We start from the raw sequence: 18,420 nt of genomic DNA on the forward strand, positions 1-18,420 counted from the left end.
CAAGGCTCTTGGTTCCTAGCCTGGTGAAGGTCTTCGCACCCAGCTAATTACTCCATCACTCACTGGACTCTGGCAATGTCTCACACCTCCTGGAACGTTGAATTTGATCTTTGGAAAAGAAATCAAACATGTATCTGGAGCCATGTTTGAGAAATTAAAAGAGTGGGGATCAGTTGTGGGGAAAAACATTTGGAAGAAGTCAAAGATTTGATGTTTATCTAAAACACTAAGATCTCACTCACAGGGTTGGCTTTTCCACCCTGTGTGGGGACAAATGCCTTGTGTAACACCAAACAAACGATTCTTGTAAGCTAAGAAACCTCGTTCTTACATTAGAGTGACTAATGTCCTCCTGTACTCAATGGTTATTTCCTATTGCTGTTCTACTCTTTGAGAATATTTCATTATTTGATGGAGTTTTAACACTTTGCATCTCAAATTCCAGTTGAGTAGCTGAGCCCCCGATTGTTCTTTTTGAACCAAAATCAATAAAGAGAAGTTTGTTTTGACTACTGACTGCAGCTCGTTTGTGTCTTCAAACATTAACCAATTCTCCATCTCTGTCCAAAACTGGGCAGGAGATTAGCGCTGATGACTGTAAGAGTTCGGTAATGATGTGCTTAGGGCTGACAGCAGGACAAGTCACTCTGTTAATCCTTCATCCTGACCCTCAGCTGTCAGCGCCTAACTTTGAGGCTGTGACCTGCCACGTTTCAAACGAGCGGCTCCTGTATCGGTTCTGTCATTCCCAGTGAGTCCCATCCCTGCTTCGAATCTCACCTTTCCCCTTTGGTTAGGGACCTCTCCCTTCCCTATCTTCTGGTTTTATTACACAGAACCATGATAGACATCTTCGTCCTGTCTTTTAATCGGCTCAGTTACCTAGGAGTCTCCAAACACGCCCACTTAAAATCAGGTAGTGGTTGGGGAGTTTCTTGTCTCTCCCCAGCCTTAGGTAAACTATTTGTACATTCTCTGGCAGCACTGGGGGACATCCTTTCAACAAGTGAATGCCAAGCACTGTTCTCAACTCAGTAAACAAAACAAAATCTCTCTCATGGGGTTTCTATTTCCAATCGAGGAGAGAGCCAATAAACAAATACATAGATTGGATCGATTCAGTATTAATAAACGCTAGCTTCTTAGCATTGGCCAATCAGGGAAGAGGTTCGAGCCAGTGAGAAGGAGTCAGCTCGGCAGAAGCAAGACGGCACAAACAGCTCCCTGCAATGCACAGTGGAGACAGGAAAGTCAAGGAGAGAGTTCAGTGACATCATAACACCAAGGGCCTAGCTCAGTCGCTTGCTGTGGAAGCTTCGTGCGTGCTAGTTTCCATCTCTGTCATGGAGAGCTGCTGTCACAACCAACCGCAACGATGACAGACACCATTTATTGGCGACCTAACAGGGGAGACTATGTCTCCCCAATCAGACAAGAGTCTCTGAGCTGGGGCTGTGCCTCTGCCACCATGTGGGGAAGGCAGGGGCTACCTCCCTGTCAGAGGAATGGTCTCCCCTCCAGTCCCCAGGGGAGGGTCCTGTCCTCAGGGTTCCTTAAGCAGGAGGCTGACAGGCACCTTTCCTCCCCATGGCTGCATCTTGCAAGGACTTGAAGTACCCAGCAGGCCCCAGCCTAGCTCCCTGCCCAGCCCTCTGCCAGGCCCCTGCCTGTGGTGCTCTGCTTTGGCATGCGGCCCCAGGGCCAAGCCACTGGTCGGGGATGGGGTTTCATCCTGAACTTTACCACGAGCTGCATGTGGCCAGGCTGCTGGGAACTTGGGAAGCTGATGCCAGAGTAAGGACAGCTGATCTCAGGGAAGGCGCCATACTGCCCTTGGAACCTGAGGCAGGGGGATTGCGTCATAGGATCTCATCCCCATGGTACTGCTCTCAGCTGGCCAGTGGGCGTGGAGGTTCCCGGGGACAAGTCATACTCCATCTGAGCCTCGATTTCCATCTTGGGCAAACCAGTCCACAAGACCGAGCTTTCCCTGGGTGTGTATCCAAGCTTAGGCACAGGGATTGGGAGTCCCTGTCCCTGCCCTTGGAAGCCCCTAGTTTGATGTGGAAGACACAGCCCTACTCTTGGGGAGTGCCAGTCTAATGGGGGAGATAGGGCCTGGCTTCAGATTTTTTTCCACTCTAATCTAACCAATACATAACACCCAAGAGCTCTTTCTAAACCACAAATATATTATTTCTCTGCCGAAAAACCTCTCCTGGCTCCTCATGCACTCCAAAATAAGGACCAAACTCCACTGCAAGGCACAAAAAGCACTTTATCACCTCCCCGGGTATGAAGCCTGCAAGCTGGCTGGGCCTTTTGGTGAAGGGCTCTGTCCTGCCCTGTCAAGGAATTTGACCTGCCTAAAGGCTCCTTCAAGGGTATGCTAAACTCACGTTTAGCCAGAGCTTTCTCCTGCCTAAAGGGAATGTTTCCTTGCACGGTGGGATGGGGACAGCAAAAGGAGAGCTTCTGACCATCTCCCACCCCCTGAGGCTATGGGTTCAGGAGACACTGCCCTGTGATCGAGCTGCCCTGGGAACAGAGCCCTGTCCAGGGGGACAGTGGGTATGCAGAAAGGTGTCATGGGAGGAGAGATACACTCTGGCCTTTGGGAAATTCCAAGGACTTGGAGGGACACAGAATTTGTGTCCCCAGGACAGGCCTGAGACATGAAAGCTGAGGTGAATTCATGTGGTCACATGGACATGTCACTCAATACGGGTATCACAGGAGGGCAGGAAAGTCACCATTCTAGATGGTGTGGGGGGGCGTGGGTGGAGAATGAATTGGAGGACAAGTGCCAGGAGGCTGCATGGGAGAGAACAAGCCAGGAGGTCAGGGGGGAAGGGTGTTGGTTTGTAGAAAGGCCTTGGACGCCATGAGGAGCTTCGCTTTGGCGCAAGCAGGCTCCTTGCATGGCATGGAGGTTCCCCCAGGCCCAGCTCTGACGGAGTCTGCTTCTCATACAAGAGTCTGAGCCGGGCTGTCCTGTGAGGCTTCCAGGGGCAGCTCTAGGGCTTGGGGCTCCCAGCCCGCCTACCCCACTTGGCCTCACGTTCCGGCTCAAGGTGGCTGGTTCCTCCGCCGTGCTGCTGCTTCCCCGGCTCCTCACTTTCTCCTGGACTCAGTTTCTCCACCTGAGAAGAGGGAGTTCAGCTCTGTGTTCTCAGAGTTGCTCCAGGCAGCAATCTGACAGAGAGCTGGGTGGGGATTCCAGGAGCGTGCCCAGATGGGGTCTCCAGTCCTCCCTGTCCCCCCTTCTGCCAGCATAAAGCCTCTTGCTGTGAGGCCCAGGATTGTCAGGGGCACGTGGCGTCGATGCCAGGAGAGCTCTTGGGAAAGATGGTAGGAGGGCGTCTTCTCCCCAGTTGGCTTGCCACCTCTTCCCACAGTGGCCGTAATGGGCTGGGGCTGCCAAGGACACGGAGGTGGGACGCCTTGCTGAAAGCCTAGGGGACCGGTGAAAGGGTGACACAGAGCCCTTTATGAACCCCACAGGTTTCCTCCCCCCTGGTTCCTGCCCCGGGCAGAGCCTATCCCTGGTGGTGGCAGGATGCTTCTTGAAGGGCTCCCACATTATCTCCCAATGAGCTTTCCTCACGGTCATGGGAGAAACACTGATAGGAGTGAGAGGGATGTTCCTTTTATATTTTTTTAAGCAGAAAGAATTAAGCACTAAGAATTAGCCATTTTATCAACCCTACAATAATCCGTGAAGAGCATGATTACGTTGAGGATAAACGGTTTATGGTCAAAAGAATACAGCCAGGAAGGCTGCAAAAAAAAATTAGATTATATCTAATTCTTCAAGTTCTGAATAGCTGGGCCAGGAGGCAGAAGTGTGATGCAGTCAGAGTGCCTGCTTGACCCTCCTACTCAGTCATTTCCTAGCTGTGTACCTGGGAGGCCGGTATTGAACCGTTCTCAGCCTCAGCTTACTTCTCTGTAAAATAGACATAATAAGGGTCTGCTTCATAGCGCTGATACGCAGCTAAACAAAACGGCCCGTGTAATGACGTCACGCAGTATCTCGGGACCCAGTCAGTTTGTGCTGTAATTTGCTGTGATTCGATGAGAGCAGCCGGGCACCTCCGTAAGACAGGCAGCTCTGCGAAAATGCGGCCTTGGAAAGCAGAGCGGGTTCGCCTCCTGGAGCAGGACTTGTTCCTTTACTTGCTCACCGTCTGACTGACACCTCAAGGGAGCAGCTTTCTGGAATGACTTAGTAATTGGGGCTTCTCCCCAATTCACCGCCTTTTGGCACGTTACGTTCCTCTCCATTAACAACTACTAGTCTGTGGATCTGCTCTGCCTCCCTCCCTTGCAGGGACAGGCCCTGGGGCTGAGGGAGGAGCCCATCTCTGGGCCAGAGGGAGGCGGAGTAGATCCGCTGCTGACTCGTCTTTAAGAGGGCAGATGTAAGTTAAGGTATCGAAAGACCTAGGAGAACATCTGACAGTAGCAAGAGCTCTGTAAGAGTCAAGTACTGCTGTTGTCATTGTGTTGTCGGTGTTCAATGCGCTCAAAGATTCTGGCCAGCTCTCACCTTCTGGGAGGTTCCACACTGCCCCAGTAGACTGATGCCCATCATGGCCTAACCCCTCCTGGAAACAGGAGCAGGGACTCCTCCTGCCCTCTGCTCCCTGTGGGTCCAGAGGACCCCCTTCTGTGACCCTCGGGTCAGCCAGGTCTCCCGGTCTCGACCCTTGCAAATGAGAGGCTTAGCTCCTGACACACATTTCTCTGATAATGAAAGCTGGCTTTGCAAGCGTGAAATTGCCCTTGGGGGTCTCTAGGACCTTCAGTTCCGCAGGCCACATTCCCTCCCTGCAGGTGGGTGAGAAAGACAGGAACAAAGGCTGACCTGTGGGCTAGGCTGGAGACAGGGAGGCATACCAGCCAGGCGGGAAGCTGGGCAGGGGGGTGTAGGTGGTTTGAGAGCGGCCAATGGAAGGGCAGCCCTGACGGTGTCCCAGGGAGGCCGGTGGGAAGCACAGGGAAGGAGACTGTCTGCCCCCACCCCACTCTCTCAGTTCCATCTTCCTGGGTAAGGACTGGTGGGAACGGAGTACTGGGCCCTAGCCCTAAGCTCAGAAAGAGGTCTAAATCCTTGAAGCCATCCCCACAGGGCAGTAGGTGGCCTTCTACCTTTCTGGAGAGTCCAGCTCTGTTGGTGACATTGTGTGTGCGTGTGTGTGTGTGTGTGTCTTTGAGTAGAACCATGCCCTCCCAGCCCATCTACCTGGACATCAGCGGGAACAAGAGAGGACATGGTGAGTGTCTTCAGGGGCTTGCCCAGCTGGAGCAGAGCCGTTCTTCACACCAAGACATAGAGACAGTAGCAGCCTACGAATGAAGTCAAATTCTCTCCTGAGTCACATGAAATTACCCTGCTTTCCAAGTCCACAAGGCCTTGCCCATGGAACCCACTCAGCAAGTCAGAGAACTCCAGAAGATTCAAGTTGGCCAGGATCTCAGAGATCATCCCACCCGATCCACGCCATGGGGAGTAAGAGGGCACCCAGAGGAAAGCCTGTATGGGGCCTGAGCCTCTTGGCCTCTGCCACATAATAATGCATTTCCCTCTTGTGGGGACAAGGGGGCAATAATAAATTTTTATCATTTCACTACCCGAAGTCACTGAGCCTTTCCCATAAGACACTGTGAAAGAATGAATATGCATAAATCCTGCCCAGAGCTCTTCCGATATGGATAGTCCCTTAATAATGAAGGCCAAAACTTGTTCCTTTATCTCCCAAAGAAAAAGCCTATCAGGAGGTGTAATAAGATTACGTTATAGAGAGAGGTGGTGTGAAAATTTTAACCACTGGATAAAATGGGCACTGGGAAAGATCACTGGGGAATAGTCAGAACACTCTATCATTGGCTTGAATGGTAGGTAGCCAGAAAATTCCTTAAAGGGGCTGGGCTGTGGGCTGGGCACCCCCATGTCACCCCCTTTGTTACCTACCGCCAATTCCAAGGAGCAATACCAGTGTCTGGCCCGGGATCTTTCATACCATTGAGGATTCTTACCTTCAGGCAGATGGCTGAACATGCCAGGCTTAGCTAAATATTACTGGGCATTCCATCTGATAAAGGATAAAGGATAAAAAACAGAGGACAGAGGTTGGGTGAAAACCATTTGACCCATTTTAGTTGCTTGGAGTCCTGAAATTTCCATCTTACTGCAATGAGAGGGATTCAAGTATGGAACAGTGCAGAGCAAAGAGGCAGGCCTACTGTGGTCTTCCGGCCATCCCCAGGCCTCAGGAAAGAACCTACCAGCTACTTGGGTGCCAACGGAGGCTTGTAAAATGCTGAAGGGCTCTGTATTGGACCATGTTCCCCGCCTGCCTCTTCCCCTCCTGGGACGATGGAGCATTGTGGCTCAGAGGGTCTCCTGCAGCCTAGGGCCCCACTATAAGAGAGAACACCTTGCATTTATCGGACCAGCCTCTTGGGAGCTGGACTCCTGCCTCTCACTTCCACCTTCCTTTGTTCCTTTTCTGCCCTGCACCAGAATGAATTTCTAAAAACACAAACTGGATCCCATCACTCTTCCAGATTAAATAAACCTCAATAGCCCTTAAGACAGAGATCAAAACTCTTCAATGGCTTCTCAGGCCTACTTGTCCAAGCTCAGCTCATGTCGCTCTTGCCCTTGGTCTCTGAGCTCCAGCTCTACCAGCCCCCTGGAGGCTCTAGTTCTTTGGAGCACATGCTGCAGTTTATAACTGGCTCTTTACCATGCATCTGACCCATGAGACTGTAAGCTCCAGGAGGGGAAGGCCCTGTTGTCTGCTTACCTTTGTATTCCCAGTGCCTAACACAGTGCCAGACCCAGGACCTGACACAGGGTAGGTGTTCCACACATATTTATTGACCCAGTGTCAGACCCAGCCTCTGACACCTAGAGTTAGAAAAACACAGGGGGGACACACAAATATACGTGCATGTGTGCACGTGCACACACACACACGCACACCCTGGAGTGGAAGAGGTCAAACCTGTCCCTTCTCAGAGCACACGCAGAGGTAGCTTCTATAGAATTGGCAATGTGCTAATGAGTACGTGTCAACATCCAGTGGCGTCCCTTTGAAGGTGGCTCTTTCAAAGCAGACCAGGTGGCCTTCTCGTCTCGTCTCCTGGACCTTGCTTCCCCTCCACACGCCTTAAGAAAATCTGTTAGCTGCAGCCATCCTATCCCCAATTCCCATCTCCCATCCACACATCCTCAAAGACCCAGCCATTTGCCTGCCACTTTCAGCCCCCAGCCCAACTAGCCAGACCCCCCCCCACCTTCTATCCCAAGAAAGCTCACCTTCTCCCAGAAGGTCTCCTGGCTGAACGACCCCCAGGGTCTCCCCCTGCTCCCCCTGCTCCTCTCAGGGGAGTGCACCCCCACAGCAGAGCCTTTGGGATCACGCCCTTCTGTCTACTTCCCGAAGTTTGTTGCCTGTTTGGTGCCACTTTGGGTTGTGATTCCCAAGAGGTCAGGGGCTTTATGTATTTGTGTGACTTATGGTGTCAAGGGTCTCAAGGGTTCAGCTTAGCTGCAAAATTAGGGCTTTGGATGATGTACCCCACCCCTGCCAAAAGGGGTTATCTAAATGAGGCAACATGGAACAAACCTAACCAAGCCAATTTAGTCAAGACCTTACAGCTTTGCAAACTGAGGAGCTGGATGAGCTAATATCACAGGACCCTTCTGTCTCTGAGCTCCTCAGAGGCTAGGGCATTAACCCTGGGGCAGGGGCCCTGCCCTGCCAAGCCTGGGCTAGAGCAGGAGGAGGGAGGCGGGGTGAGTGGGAGGGGCAGAGGGAGCCTGGGGAGTCCGCAGTGACCTACATCTGCTCCCAGCACTGCCTGTCCACCAGCAGTCCATTCAGAGTCTCTGGCAGTACGCAGCAGCTGGAAGCAGGGAGGAGGGAGCAGACAGGAGGCTGGAGGTCGGCAGTGTACCCAGGTAAGTAGGCACTGTGCACCTGGCTGCCTACCCAGGGCAGAGCAGGGCAGAAATGGAGATGCTGGAATGCCCTCTAACTTTTCTACTCAGGAAGGGGCAACAGTAGGCATGAGATCAGCCTGGGGAACATTTAGCTGTAAACAGCTGATTACACGATGGGGCGAAAGTACAGTCCCCTCTAAATGACCCCAGGATATTTGGAAGAGAGAATTTCAGTGAGTCCTGTCCGGGTGGTTCTGTCCTGGCTGACCTTCCAGGCACTGTTTGGCTTAGAGTATGAAATGATGACCAGGTTAAAAATCTGACTAGCTGTCTAGAATGAGGACCTCAGGTCTAGGACTTTACATCTTGATTAATAACATGGTCAAAGCAATTGAAACAAACCCCTCATTTGGCTCTTCCTGCCTCAACCCTACCAGTTTGGAAGGTGGGGGCAGCAGCTACCCAGAGGCGCAAGATGACAGCAGGTGGGGGCAGGGGGTGGGGGGCTGTGGGTCCTGGGACCAGAAGACACTGCCCCAGGGGGCCAGGGCGGAGAGTCATGGTGGGGTAGACCGAACTGAGGACACAGCTGTTGTTTGGTGCTGAGAAAAATTAGGACTTCTTCTCAAAAGAGGGAATGAACCATGGGAAGAGTATTCATTTCCTTCCCCATCCCCTCTGATTGAGACCATATCCCTCTAGTCTCCAACCAAGCAGACCTCTTGCCTGTTTGTCACTAACCTTGTCCCAAATCTGACTTCCTGGAGAGAATGGAGGTCTAGAGGGCAAGATGGCTTGACATCAGACCCTAAGTTCCCGGAGGGGTCTGCTTCTCTCTCCCTTCTCAGCTGGGACCCGTAGGCAGGAGGCTGGAGGGAGAGCAACCATGTTAGCATTCCACTTCATGTGTGGTGAACGGCAGAGCAAGTGACTGAGAGCTGGTGGTGAGGCTGATGGGGGTGATGAGGAAGAGGAAGAGGACGACTAAGGTGTCCGTGTTAAATTCAAATTACTCCGGGGCAGGTGCCAGATGATGTACTGGGGAACGGGTGGGACGCAGACCCCTGCAGCTCCCGCCACCCGCAGTCAGCTGCGTTCTCCTCCACGGGCGGCCGCTCTCCATCCTTGCCCTCCCTCCTGACTCCCTGCTGCGCAGCGGCTGTGGCCCTGTGACCGCTCCAGAACGCAGTTGGCGCGCCATGGCATTCCTGCGCACTGGGGGGCAGCCGCTGGGCTGTAGATGGGACACCTTGAGGCCAGAAGTGCCAGTGGGTGGGCAGTTGTGAAATGCAAGTGTCAGTTGGAGGGAGGAATTTGCTCTGTCATGTGTGATTCTATCCTGAACACAAGGCTTTTTGAGCAGGGAACGGCATCTTCAAAATGGAACCCATTGGCCATGGGCCAACCGCACAGGAGGTGGGACTGTTGGAGAACTCTTTCAAGACATCCCCCTTATCCCCCTCCAATTCATGGCTCTCATCAAGGCTCTCATCTCAGCCCAGAGCCAAGTCCCCTCTCTCCCCGCCGTGGCACTCCCCAGCAGCCATGATGGAAGGATGCAACTGTGAGAAAATCAGGGGGAGACAGTGGTGATGATGGTTAGGAGAAGCTGAAGGGCATTTTTGTTCACCTGACGCTATAACTCACTGGCTTCAGAAGGGAGTTGATGGATTTATGAGGATCCTGTCAGCCTGGGTCAAGAAGAACTAAAGAACAGCCAACTCAGGGATTCTCCCCCACAGACCCGGTGATCAGAAGGATTCCAGATTGGTTGAGGGTGGGAAATAGAAGACTGCCGGGCCCTGCTAGAAAATCTCAGAGTTGGGGTTGGAGCCAAGAGTCCCGGAGAATATCCCTGGAAAACTGATATTCCACAGTCAAGAGGGGGTAGGCTGCAAAACCGCTAAAGAAATCCTAGATGCCAGGCGTTGGATTTCCTAAGGTTTGGGGAGGCTGTGTCTCACCCTCAGGCCTGGGGACCCACCCGAAGGCCAGGCCACTAGCCTAGGCTGCAGGCTCAGCCCCATGGGCTCTGTTACCTGGGAAAGGTAAAACCAAGCAGCAACCTACCCTCTCTCCTTGTCTCATGGAAATCGGTTTTGCTGGGGCAGCGACTGGCAGGACACCAATCAGTACCACTAGGTGGGGTTAGACAAGCTCTCAGGGGGCAGCAACTCTACCCAGCTGCCATGCCAGAGACCAGCCAATGAACGGATGGCATGGGGGAGGTGGGGTGAGACGAGTCTACGCCTCTCATAAGCAGTTCTGTCTTCTGTTCTCAGGAGATCAGTTGCACCCGCAGTAACCAAAGAGGCACCCAAACTATGGCAGGTGAGAAAAGAGCTGACCTCCCCTCCCCTCCCCTGTCCTAGTCCTTCATTGGTGCTCCTCATGGGGTGGGGATGAGAGAAGGATAGGGCTCAGAGATCTTTGCAAACTCACCCCGTCTCTTTGTTTTTTCCAGTCTTGGCTTTTAACTTGTTTTCCTGAATAAAGGATGCACAGCGACCCCCCGCCCCGTCCTGCCCTCCCCCCGCCCCCGCAGAGCCCCTTCCCATTCTCCCTTCTCTGGCTTTACCCCAGTGATGCTCCCGGGGTCTTCCCTGGGTGCCCCCTGCCCCACTTCCCAGGGGCTCCATTCACACTGCTGGAGGACGACTGCCCAATTCCACTAGAAAATTCAAAAGCCCTGCTCACAGGCAGGAGCTCAGAGAGTCGATCCCGCCCAATGGTGGGATGGTAAGGAGGGGCTCGTGTTCCTTGGGTGCATGCGTCAGAGCGCCATTGTGTTAAAGGGCCACCCATGAGGAAGAGTAGGGAGGGTTCATCTCTGTTTCTCCCACCTTCTCCAGAGAAGCCCCTCAAGAAGTCCGCCCTTTATGGGGTGAAAATCCTGCAGCTGGTGGAGGAGATCCCCGAAGGCTGCAGCACACCGGACTTCCAGCAGAAGCCTGTCGCCTTGGCTTTGCAGGAAGGTGAGACCTGGGAGGGGAGCTGCTGAGAGTCTGCACAGTGGAGGGGGCTCGGCCCCGTCCTTCCCAGCCTACCTCCCAGCCCCCATGTCCAACACCAGGCTACACCATGTCTCCCTCTACTTGTGGGGTGCCTGCCTGCCTGCCCGGGTCCCCAGAAGGGCCAGGGACCTGAGGGGCAGAATGAGCAAAGGAAGTGAAGACATATTATGGTATGCTGAAACAAGAAATATTTGGGAACAAGGGTGGGGGATGCTTACTGGGGAGAGGGAGAGGAGGTGGTGTTTCCTAGCTCCCCTCCCCTCTCCCGCCTCTGAGCAGCCAATGTAGACACTGTTAAAATGAGGTTAATTTGGGCCACATGAGAAAAGTGCCCAGGAAAGCGATGGGAGCAAAGACTTTTGGGGGAAGGGGTGAGAATTGGTGTTCTTTTCCCAGCGCAAGTTCCTATGATACCTTGCAATTTACATCATTTTGGTATAAGAAAAAGAATGGCACTTTATTTTTCTAAATCTGACTCTAAGTTCTCACTCAAAATACAAGGGTCATGAGCACTTGTCTTTCATCACTGGGGAGGGCCCTTGGGTCTTCACTCTACACTGCTCTCTATGGAGATGTTCCTGGCAGGAGCCCAAGGAATTTCTTGAGGGTAGGCAGCTCCCAGCCTTCCATGCCAAACATGGAGCTTGGGCTCTTTCTGAGGCTGGAACCCTGTGTCTCGGGATCATCCGCCTTAAAAGTGGACATGGAACCCCCAAAAGACTCGTCCCCTTCCCAGTCTTGGGAGAGTCCTTCAGACTCCTCCCTCACCTACTTGCAAAGAAACGCACCCTTCCACCCCAAGCCCTGCTCGCCTCCCCCTCCACCGTGGACGGTCCAGCCGCATGTTTTCCTCAAGGAGCCCACACTCTGTGATACAGAAGGCAGGTGGGGATCTATCTTCTGGATGCCTGGAAACTGCTGCTCTCTGCCTGGCATCATAAGAGTCCTTGAGTCAGGGCACCAAGGCCTGACGCCCTTCTTGGAATGGGCAGTCGAAATACCTAGAGCAGTGAAAATAACAAAGTCTCAATAAAGTATACTCTTAGCCCTCCCCCAGGCTGCCAATCTTTTGACTGCCTTTTCCTGCCACAGGGAAAAATGCCATCTTTCGGGCCCTGGTGTGTGGGGAGCCCAAACCCGAGGTGCATTGGCAGAGCACCAAAGGTAACCTCAGTAACTCCAGCAAGTACCAGATCTCCTCCTTCCCAGGCAGCAAGGAGCATGTGCTACAGGTAAGGTCTGCAGCTCGCCCCCTGACCCAGGTCTATGCATCTCTCCCTGCCCCCTTGAAGGTCTCCTTGGCAGCCTCCAAGCCCCAGAGCAGCAGGAGATGTTCCCAGTTGGAGGTGAGCCTGCTCAGCTCCATCCTGTGGCTCCAGGTGTCCTGAGCCAGGTGTGCACCTGCCAGGCTCACAGGCACCTCTGCTGATAACCTGGCAGGTGGCAGAGGCTGAAGCTTAAGAACTCAAGCTCTGGAGGCCAATGGCCCTGGTTCCAATCCCAGGCCCACCACCTTGGCCTTGGGAAAGTTCCTTACTTCTCTGTACTTCTGTTTCCTCATCTGTGACATGGGGGTAGTAACAGTACTTACTTTATGGTGTTGTCATGAATATGAAAAGTTTATGTAAAGTATCTCGCCAGTGTCTGTCCTCTAGTGAGCATTCTATCCCCACCGGCCAATATTAGTAATAATCAGAGCTACCAGTCACAGAACACCTACTATGCGTGTGCTGGGCCTCGGGCTAAACATTTGACACAGACGGTATCATTTACTCCTGACCATTCACTACTTTTGGAGGCATTATTATCCTCACCTTATACGAAACTGAGGTTCAGAGAGGTTAAGTAATTTCCCCAAGGTCCCACAGACCCTAATACATGACAGAGACGATCCGCAGTCCCAGATCCATCTGACCCAAAGAAGCCAGCTCTTTCTGCAACACCACATCGGCTCTGCTGGCAAAGAGGCCCTCCCCCCACCTGCCCACGGTACATCTGCCCTCCGTCATGATCCCGCTTTCTGTTTTGGGGTCCGACTTCCCTGATGAAGCCTGTGAGCTCTCCGAGGGAAGGGCCGTGTCTTATTTATCTTGATACACCTCTAGCCGCGTCTAGTAAGTGGAGGAAGGGGGTGGGTGCTAGCCCTGTCCCCCTGGCCCGGGCCTCTCTGCAGATCAACAAGCTGACCGGTGAGGACTCGGACCTGTACCGCTGCACGGCGGTGAATGTCTACGGCGAGGCCACCTGCTCCACGAGGCTCCTGGTCATTGAAGGTGGGCTCGTCCCCCTCCCCTCATCCTGTCTCATCAGTGCTTGGGGTGCTGGCCCTGGCTTTCTCCTCAGAGAGCCCTCAGAGGCCTCAGAGGCTGGGCAGCTGGTGGGGTGAAAGGAGAGAGGGACAGCAAGGCTGCTGCTGCATCTGTGCCAGGGCCCTTGGCTTCACCCTCTTACACGCCAACGCCGCGTGTGGCCTAAAAGGTGCACACTCAGCAGATGTCCCGCTGCAGACGCCCTGACTGATATTCTCTCAACCCTGTGGCATGAGGGCAGGACCACGAGGTTGGTTTCTTGTCCTGAACCTTCTGCTCACTCCTTCCATGGGCTTTGTTTTCTTCTCCGGGCCCCAGTTTCTCCACTGTACAAAGGATACTTCATACAGGCGTATGTCAGAGATGGCAAACCAGCAATATGAAGGCTAAATCCTGTCTCGGATGTGTGTGTGTGTGGGTGGGGGGGGTTGTTTATTTTCACTCGCACAGTGCTTCCAAATTTTAAATTAACCATTGACATAAAATAAGGGGGAAGGGACATCTCTCTTGAGAAAGCAGATCTAGTCTTTCCATTGGTTATGCTTTTGCCTACGAGTAACAGAAAACCTTACTACGAATAGCCCAAGAAATAAAGACACTTGATTATGTCACATGATAACAAGTCCTGAGGTTGGAGTCCAAGGCTCAAACCACAACTCAGCGCTGTCACGGGACAGCCAGACACTTCCTGTCTCCCTGAGCTGCCACCCAAAGATGCTGGCATATAGCCTGACGGTCATAAGACGGCTGCTGCCGATCCAAACTGAATCCACGTTCAAGGTGGGAAGAAGGGGAAAGAGGTGGCCCCAGGTACAGCTGGCCCTTTAATCAAGAAAGCAAAAGCTTTCTCCGAAAGTCCTTGGAGACTTCTGTTTACAACTTATTGACCAGAACCGCGTCACACACCACTCCTGGTGGCAAGGGAAGCTGGGAAGGCAAGGATTGAGCTTTTCCAGGCTCCTTCCTCCTAGTGGGAGTAGGTGATGAGGACGAGGACGGGGAATGGCTGCAGGATCAGTCACACAGCAGGGTCGGTCTTTCTGGGCAACACTCAGCCCGTACCCTGAAATGGCAGCTCCCGGGGGGCATGGGAGAGCCGCTCCCCCTGCAGCCAGCCACAGTCGCTGCACGCATTTGTGCCACCCCCCACCCCTGCAGATGCATCAGCAGACCTCCCCTGCATGTGATGATAATCAGGTCAGCTCCACCTCAGTCACGCTAAGGCTCTGGGCATCACAGCTCGTGACGGACAGACCCTCCGCCCTGCTCATTCCTCTTGCCGAGCTGTTGCCTTGCCCTTGTGGACAGTGGGGAGGACAGGGCTGTGGCACTCAGTTCGTTTCCAGAAGCCCATCAATGCGTCTCACTTCTCTCCCTATCTGTCTACATTAATTCCCTCCTCTCCTCCTGATGGTCCAGTCGGCTTTCGGAAGAATCGGAAGAGGCACAAGGAACCCCAGGAGGGTAGGTGGAAGGGTTGCCAGAAATCTTGGGTTTTGGGGAATGGGCTACTCCTTGCCTGGTGCTCCCGACTTGGCCAAGCCCCTACCAACACCTTATGGATCATCACCAGTCCACAGAACAGCACCTTTCAAAAGCTCGGTTGTCAGCCATGGACCACAGGTCCTCAGATTGCCCCCCTCCCCCCCACACCCCTCCCAACTCCTACTGCCACAGAAAAGCCCTGCATTAGCCCCTTGGAATCCCACCCTGGGCTTGGGGCCTCATTCCTGCTCCTTTTCTAGATCTCAGGAAGGAGCTGATGGACTACCGATATCTTCTGAAAAAGAGGTGGGTCTGGGCCTGTCCAGGGGCAGGGCTGAAGTCTCCCCAGCTACCTCCATGAGCAAGCGGGGCTCAGTTCTCCCTGCACTGGCTAGGAAGCTACACTGCAGGTAGCCAATGGGAGGAGGGAAGAGAGTTCGGCTGCCTTGAAGCTCTATGTCCTTGAACGAATCACCTCTCCTCTCTGGGTCCTGACTCACTCGTTTGTGAAATGGGGTGCTCCACTAGAACAAGGATTTTTTTTTTTAAGTGTTACAGTAACAGAATAATCTGCACCCCCCATCCTTCTCAGCAATCCACAACACAAGGTGTTAGGAGCAGAGTTTCTCCCCTGAAAGTTTGCACTTTGGGGGGAAGGCCGCCCCTGCCCATGTCTGGGTCCATCGTGTACCAACAGTGCTCAGTCCCAGAGCCCAGCCTCCCTGTCCCTTTCTTCTAGTGCAGAGAGAGCAGCTCCCCACAGCCTCTCAGGGTGCCAGGCCCAGGGGACCAGCTCCTGGGGCTCCGGCTGGGCTCCCCTGGCCTCTGACCTGCCCGCCCTGCTCCCCAGGGCCCCGCCTCCCAAGAAAAAGGTGGACATGGAGCAGGTGTGGCAGCTGCTGATGACTGCCGACCGCAAGGACTACGAGCGGATCTGCCTGAAGTACGGCATCGTGGACTACCGCGGCATGCTGCGCAAGCTGAAGGAGATGCAGAAGGAGCGCGAGGACAAGATGGCGCAGGTACCCTCGCGGGCCGCGGCCCGGTGCCTCGCGGGCGCCCCCACCTGGAGCTGGGCCTAGTGCAGGGCCGCGGCCCGGTGCCTCGCGGGCGCCCCCACCTGGAGCTGGGCCTAGCACGGGGCGGCCCGCATCCAGCTCCCGGGGCCGTGTGTGGCCAAGGACCCAGGCCTCCAGGCAACGTTTTGGCTTTTAAATCTGGCTCAAATACTAAAATCTGGAGCATTGGGAAAGTTCGGGCCTCCATGTCTTGGGTTCCTTATGTGTAAAATGTGTGTTATAGTTGTACCTGCCCCTTAGGATCAGGGAGAGGATGAACTAGAGAAGGTACTTCAAGCACTTGGCCTAGTTCCTGACGCCTGGCAAGGGCTTCCTGTCCGCTGTCATCCTCCTCAGACCTTGGATACCTGTCTTATTTTTAAAGGCTTCCAGTGGAGGGCATTCCGCCGTTGTCTGCTTATCTCAGTGTCTTATAAACTGTAGAGGAATTTCTTTCCTGGGTCTAACCTAACTATAGCATTAGTCTAGTTTGTCTTCTGGAAATGCAGAACAACTAGTTTTCACCATCCTGAAAATAGTATTTTATCATCTCGACAGTGGCTCATCAAACATCCTGGGACTCAGTTTTCTGTCCTCCAAGCTTTCTCATTGACCTTAACACAGGGCTTTGCCCACAGTAGGTGCTCAACTAATTTTTATTGGCTGGAATAGCAGATGAACCGAAATGCCCTACCATGTTCTCAGAGCACCTGACACCCGGGGTCCCTTCTCACTTTGCTGCCTGACCTGATGTCTCGTCTTGGAAAATTTCTTCCCACCTGTAAAATGGGCAAATGCATGCTCGAGTGGGACATGGTGGGGGGCTGGGGTCCAAGGGTCTGGAGTGCTCCGAAGAGAGAGCTCAGAGAGATCCCCTGGGGCATTTGTCTTCCCTAGTACCTCAACGCCGTCTCCAACTTGAGACACATCAGGGTCAGCAAGGAGGGGGTCGCCACATTTGATCTGGAGCTGGATCTCAAGTATGCCGGGAGCAAGATTTACCTGTATAAGGTGAGGCTGGAGGAGTCATTGAGGAGGGAGGGAGCTGGCAGGGATGCTGCTAGTCCTGGGGATGGAACTATGGGTCCCATGGATGCCCCTCTGGGAGCAAGTCGAGTACGCAGATGGTGAGTCCTGCATGCCCTGGAACTCCTGATTGGAGGGAGGTCAAACTTTGGTGTAGACATTTCAGACTCCTCTTACCTCTCACTGAGCAACCAGGTTCTCCAGCCAGGGCACCAGGGGTAAAAAGAGGATTCTGAGAAAGGGCCCCCCTGCCCCCCTGCATCCATTTCTATGCTCTAGCTGATCCTGCTGCCTGTCACGGTCTTCCCTCGGGATCCACACGGCTATTTCCCTCCCCCGCAGCCGGACGTCCCCTGACCACCCTGTGTGACACTGCTGTGTTCCCCCAGCCACATCCCGCATCCCTGAATCCGTATCCTCCTCTCTCTTTTCTTTTTTCCCTTATTCTATCTCTTTCTAATATACATTATATTATCTTATGGTATGTGTTATTTGTCTGTGTCCTTCCTAGAATTTGAGCTCCGGGGTGGGGGTGGGGGGCAGAAATCTTTGTTTTTTTCACGGATAGGCCCCAAGTACCTAACCCAGTGCCTAGTACACAGTGGGCAGCTGAAGGCGAGCTGTTGTTAATACCTGGCAAGGGGCAAATTTATCTAGGCTTTAGTTAAAGGGGGCGTGTGCATGGATCGCTGGGTGTCGTGGAGCCCTGAAGATACCCGACAGTACTCTCTCATTCCCCTCTGAGAATGACTGTGCTGGGGCCCCTAGGGCCCTCAGTGTTGCCTCCTTGCCCCCTGGCAACTCCGTGGCATTGCTTGGATAGTTGCTCTACTCAGTCTGAGCTGAGGTCTCCCACTCTCAGGTGTCTCTTGTGTGGCACTTGATTATTTACTCCACGGCCAGAGTCAGGGACCCTCCTAGTGTGGTATTCCTTCACCTCACACTCCCTGTTCTCCAGGCCTCCGAGCCCTGCTCTCCACCCCCTCCCCGGCCCCCCTCCCCATCCCCTCGGTGGTTCCTGGAATGTTGTCTGGTGCCTGGGCCAGTGGGAGAAAACTGCCAGAGTGGGGTTGCAGCAGGAGGTGCTGGGGACCCGCTGAGGCCCTGAGCCTCCCTCTTCCTTTCTCGGACTCAGGATGGTGAAATGGTCCCCTACGGCTTTGACAACCAGACCAAGCACTGTCTGCGGCAGCTGGGGAAGCGCTACCAATTCCAGATCCGGGACCTGCAGCCCGAGGACGCCGGCATTTACCAGGTCAAGGTCGAGGATGCAGAGATCTTCTCCACGGAACTGGATGCTAGTGGTGGGTGCTCTTCCCCTGCGGAAGTTGGAGTGGAGGAGATCGGGGGGGGGGTAATAAATGTGATATGCGCCCCCCCCCCCGGCCTTGCAAAGACTGTGAGGGAGAGGAATGCACACCCAGGTGGTTAAACTGAAATGATCTCTGCTTTCCAAAAGTCTTGGTCCGAGCTCTGTGTTCTCTTGATGCTGAGCTGCGCTGTCCTGAGTTCCAGCCGCAGACATGCCATGTCCACACCATGACCCTGCTCACAGACGTTCTGCAGTAGAG

At 53.8% G+C, this 18,420-nt stretch overlaps 1 protein-coding gene across 3 annotated transcripts in view; it reads left to right on the plus strand.

Annotated features, from left to right (window-relative positions):
* Positions 1-7,850: 7,850 nt before the first annotated feature.
* IGFN1 (immunoglobulin like and fibronectin type III domain containing 1) overlaps positions 7,851-18,420 on the plus strand; it is a 35,390-nt gene continuing 24,820 nt past the window's right edge. For all 3 annotated transcript variants that reach the window (XM_048225330.2, XM_057315427.1, XM_048225331.2), the window contains exons 1-10: positions 7,851-7,975; positions 10,240-10,288; positions 10,810-10,932; positions 12,064-12,203; positions 13,145-13,244; positions 14,700-14,744; positions 15,026-15,071; positions 15,616-15,787; positions 16,721-16,834; positions 17,985-18,153. In XM_048225330.2, the coding sequence (XP_048081287.1) occupies positions 10,282-10,288; positions 10,810-10,932; positions 12,064-12,203; positions 13,145-13,244; positions 14,700-14,744; positions 15,026-15,071; positions 15,616-15,787; positions 16,721-16,834; positions 17,985-18,153 (916 nt within the window). In that variant the 5' untranslated portion in view covers positions 7,851-7,975; positions 10,240-10,281. The remainder of the gene's footprint in view (positions 7,976-10,239; positions 10,289-10,809; positions 10,933-12,063; positions 12,204-13,144; positions 13,245-14,699; positions 14,745-15,025; positions 15,072-15,615; positions 15,788-16,720; positions 16,835-17,984; positions 18,154-18,420) is intronic.

This window comes from Ursus arctos, unplaced genomic scaffold (assembly GCF_023065955.2).
Source record: "Ursus arctos isolate Adak ecotype North America unplaced genomic scaffold, UrsArc2.0 scaffold_2, whole genome shotgun sequence".
NCBI classification, from domain to species: domain Eukaryota; kingdom Metazoa; phylum Chordata; class Mammalia; order Carnivora; family Ursidae; genus Ursus; species Ursus arctos.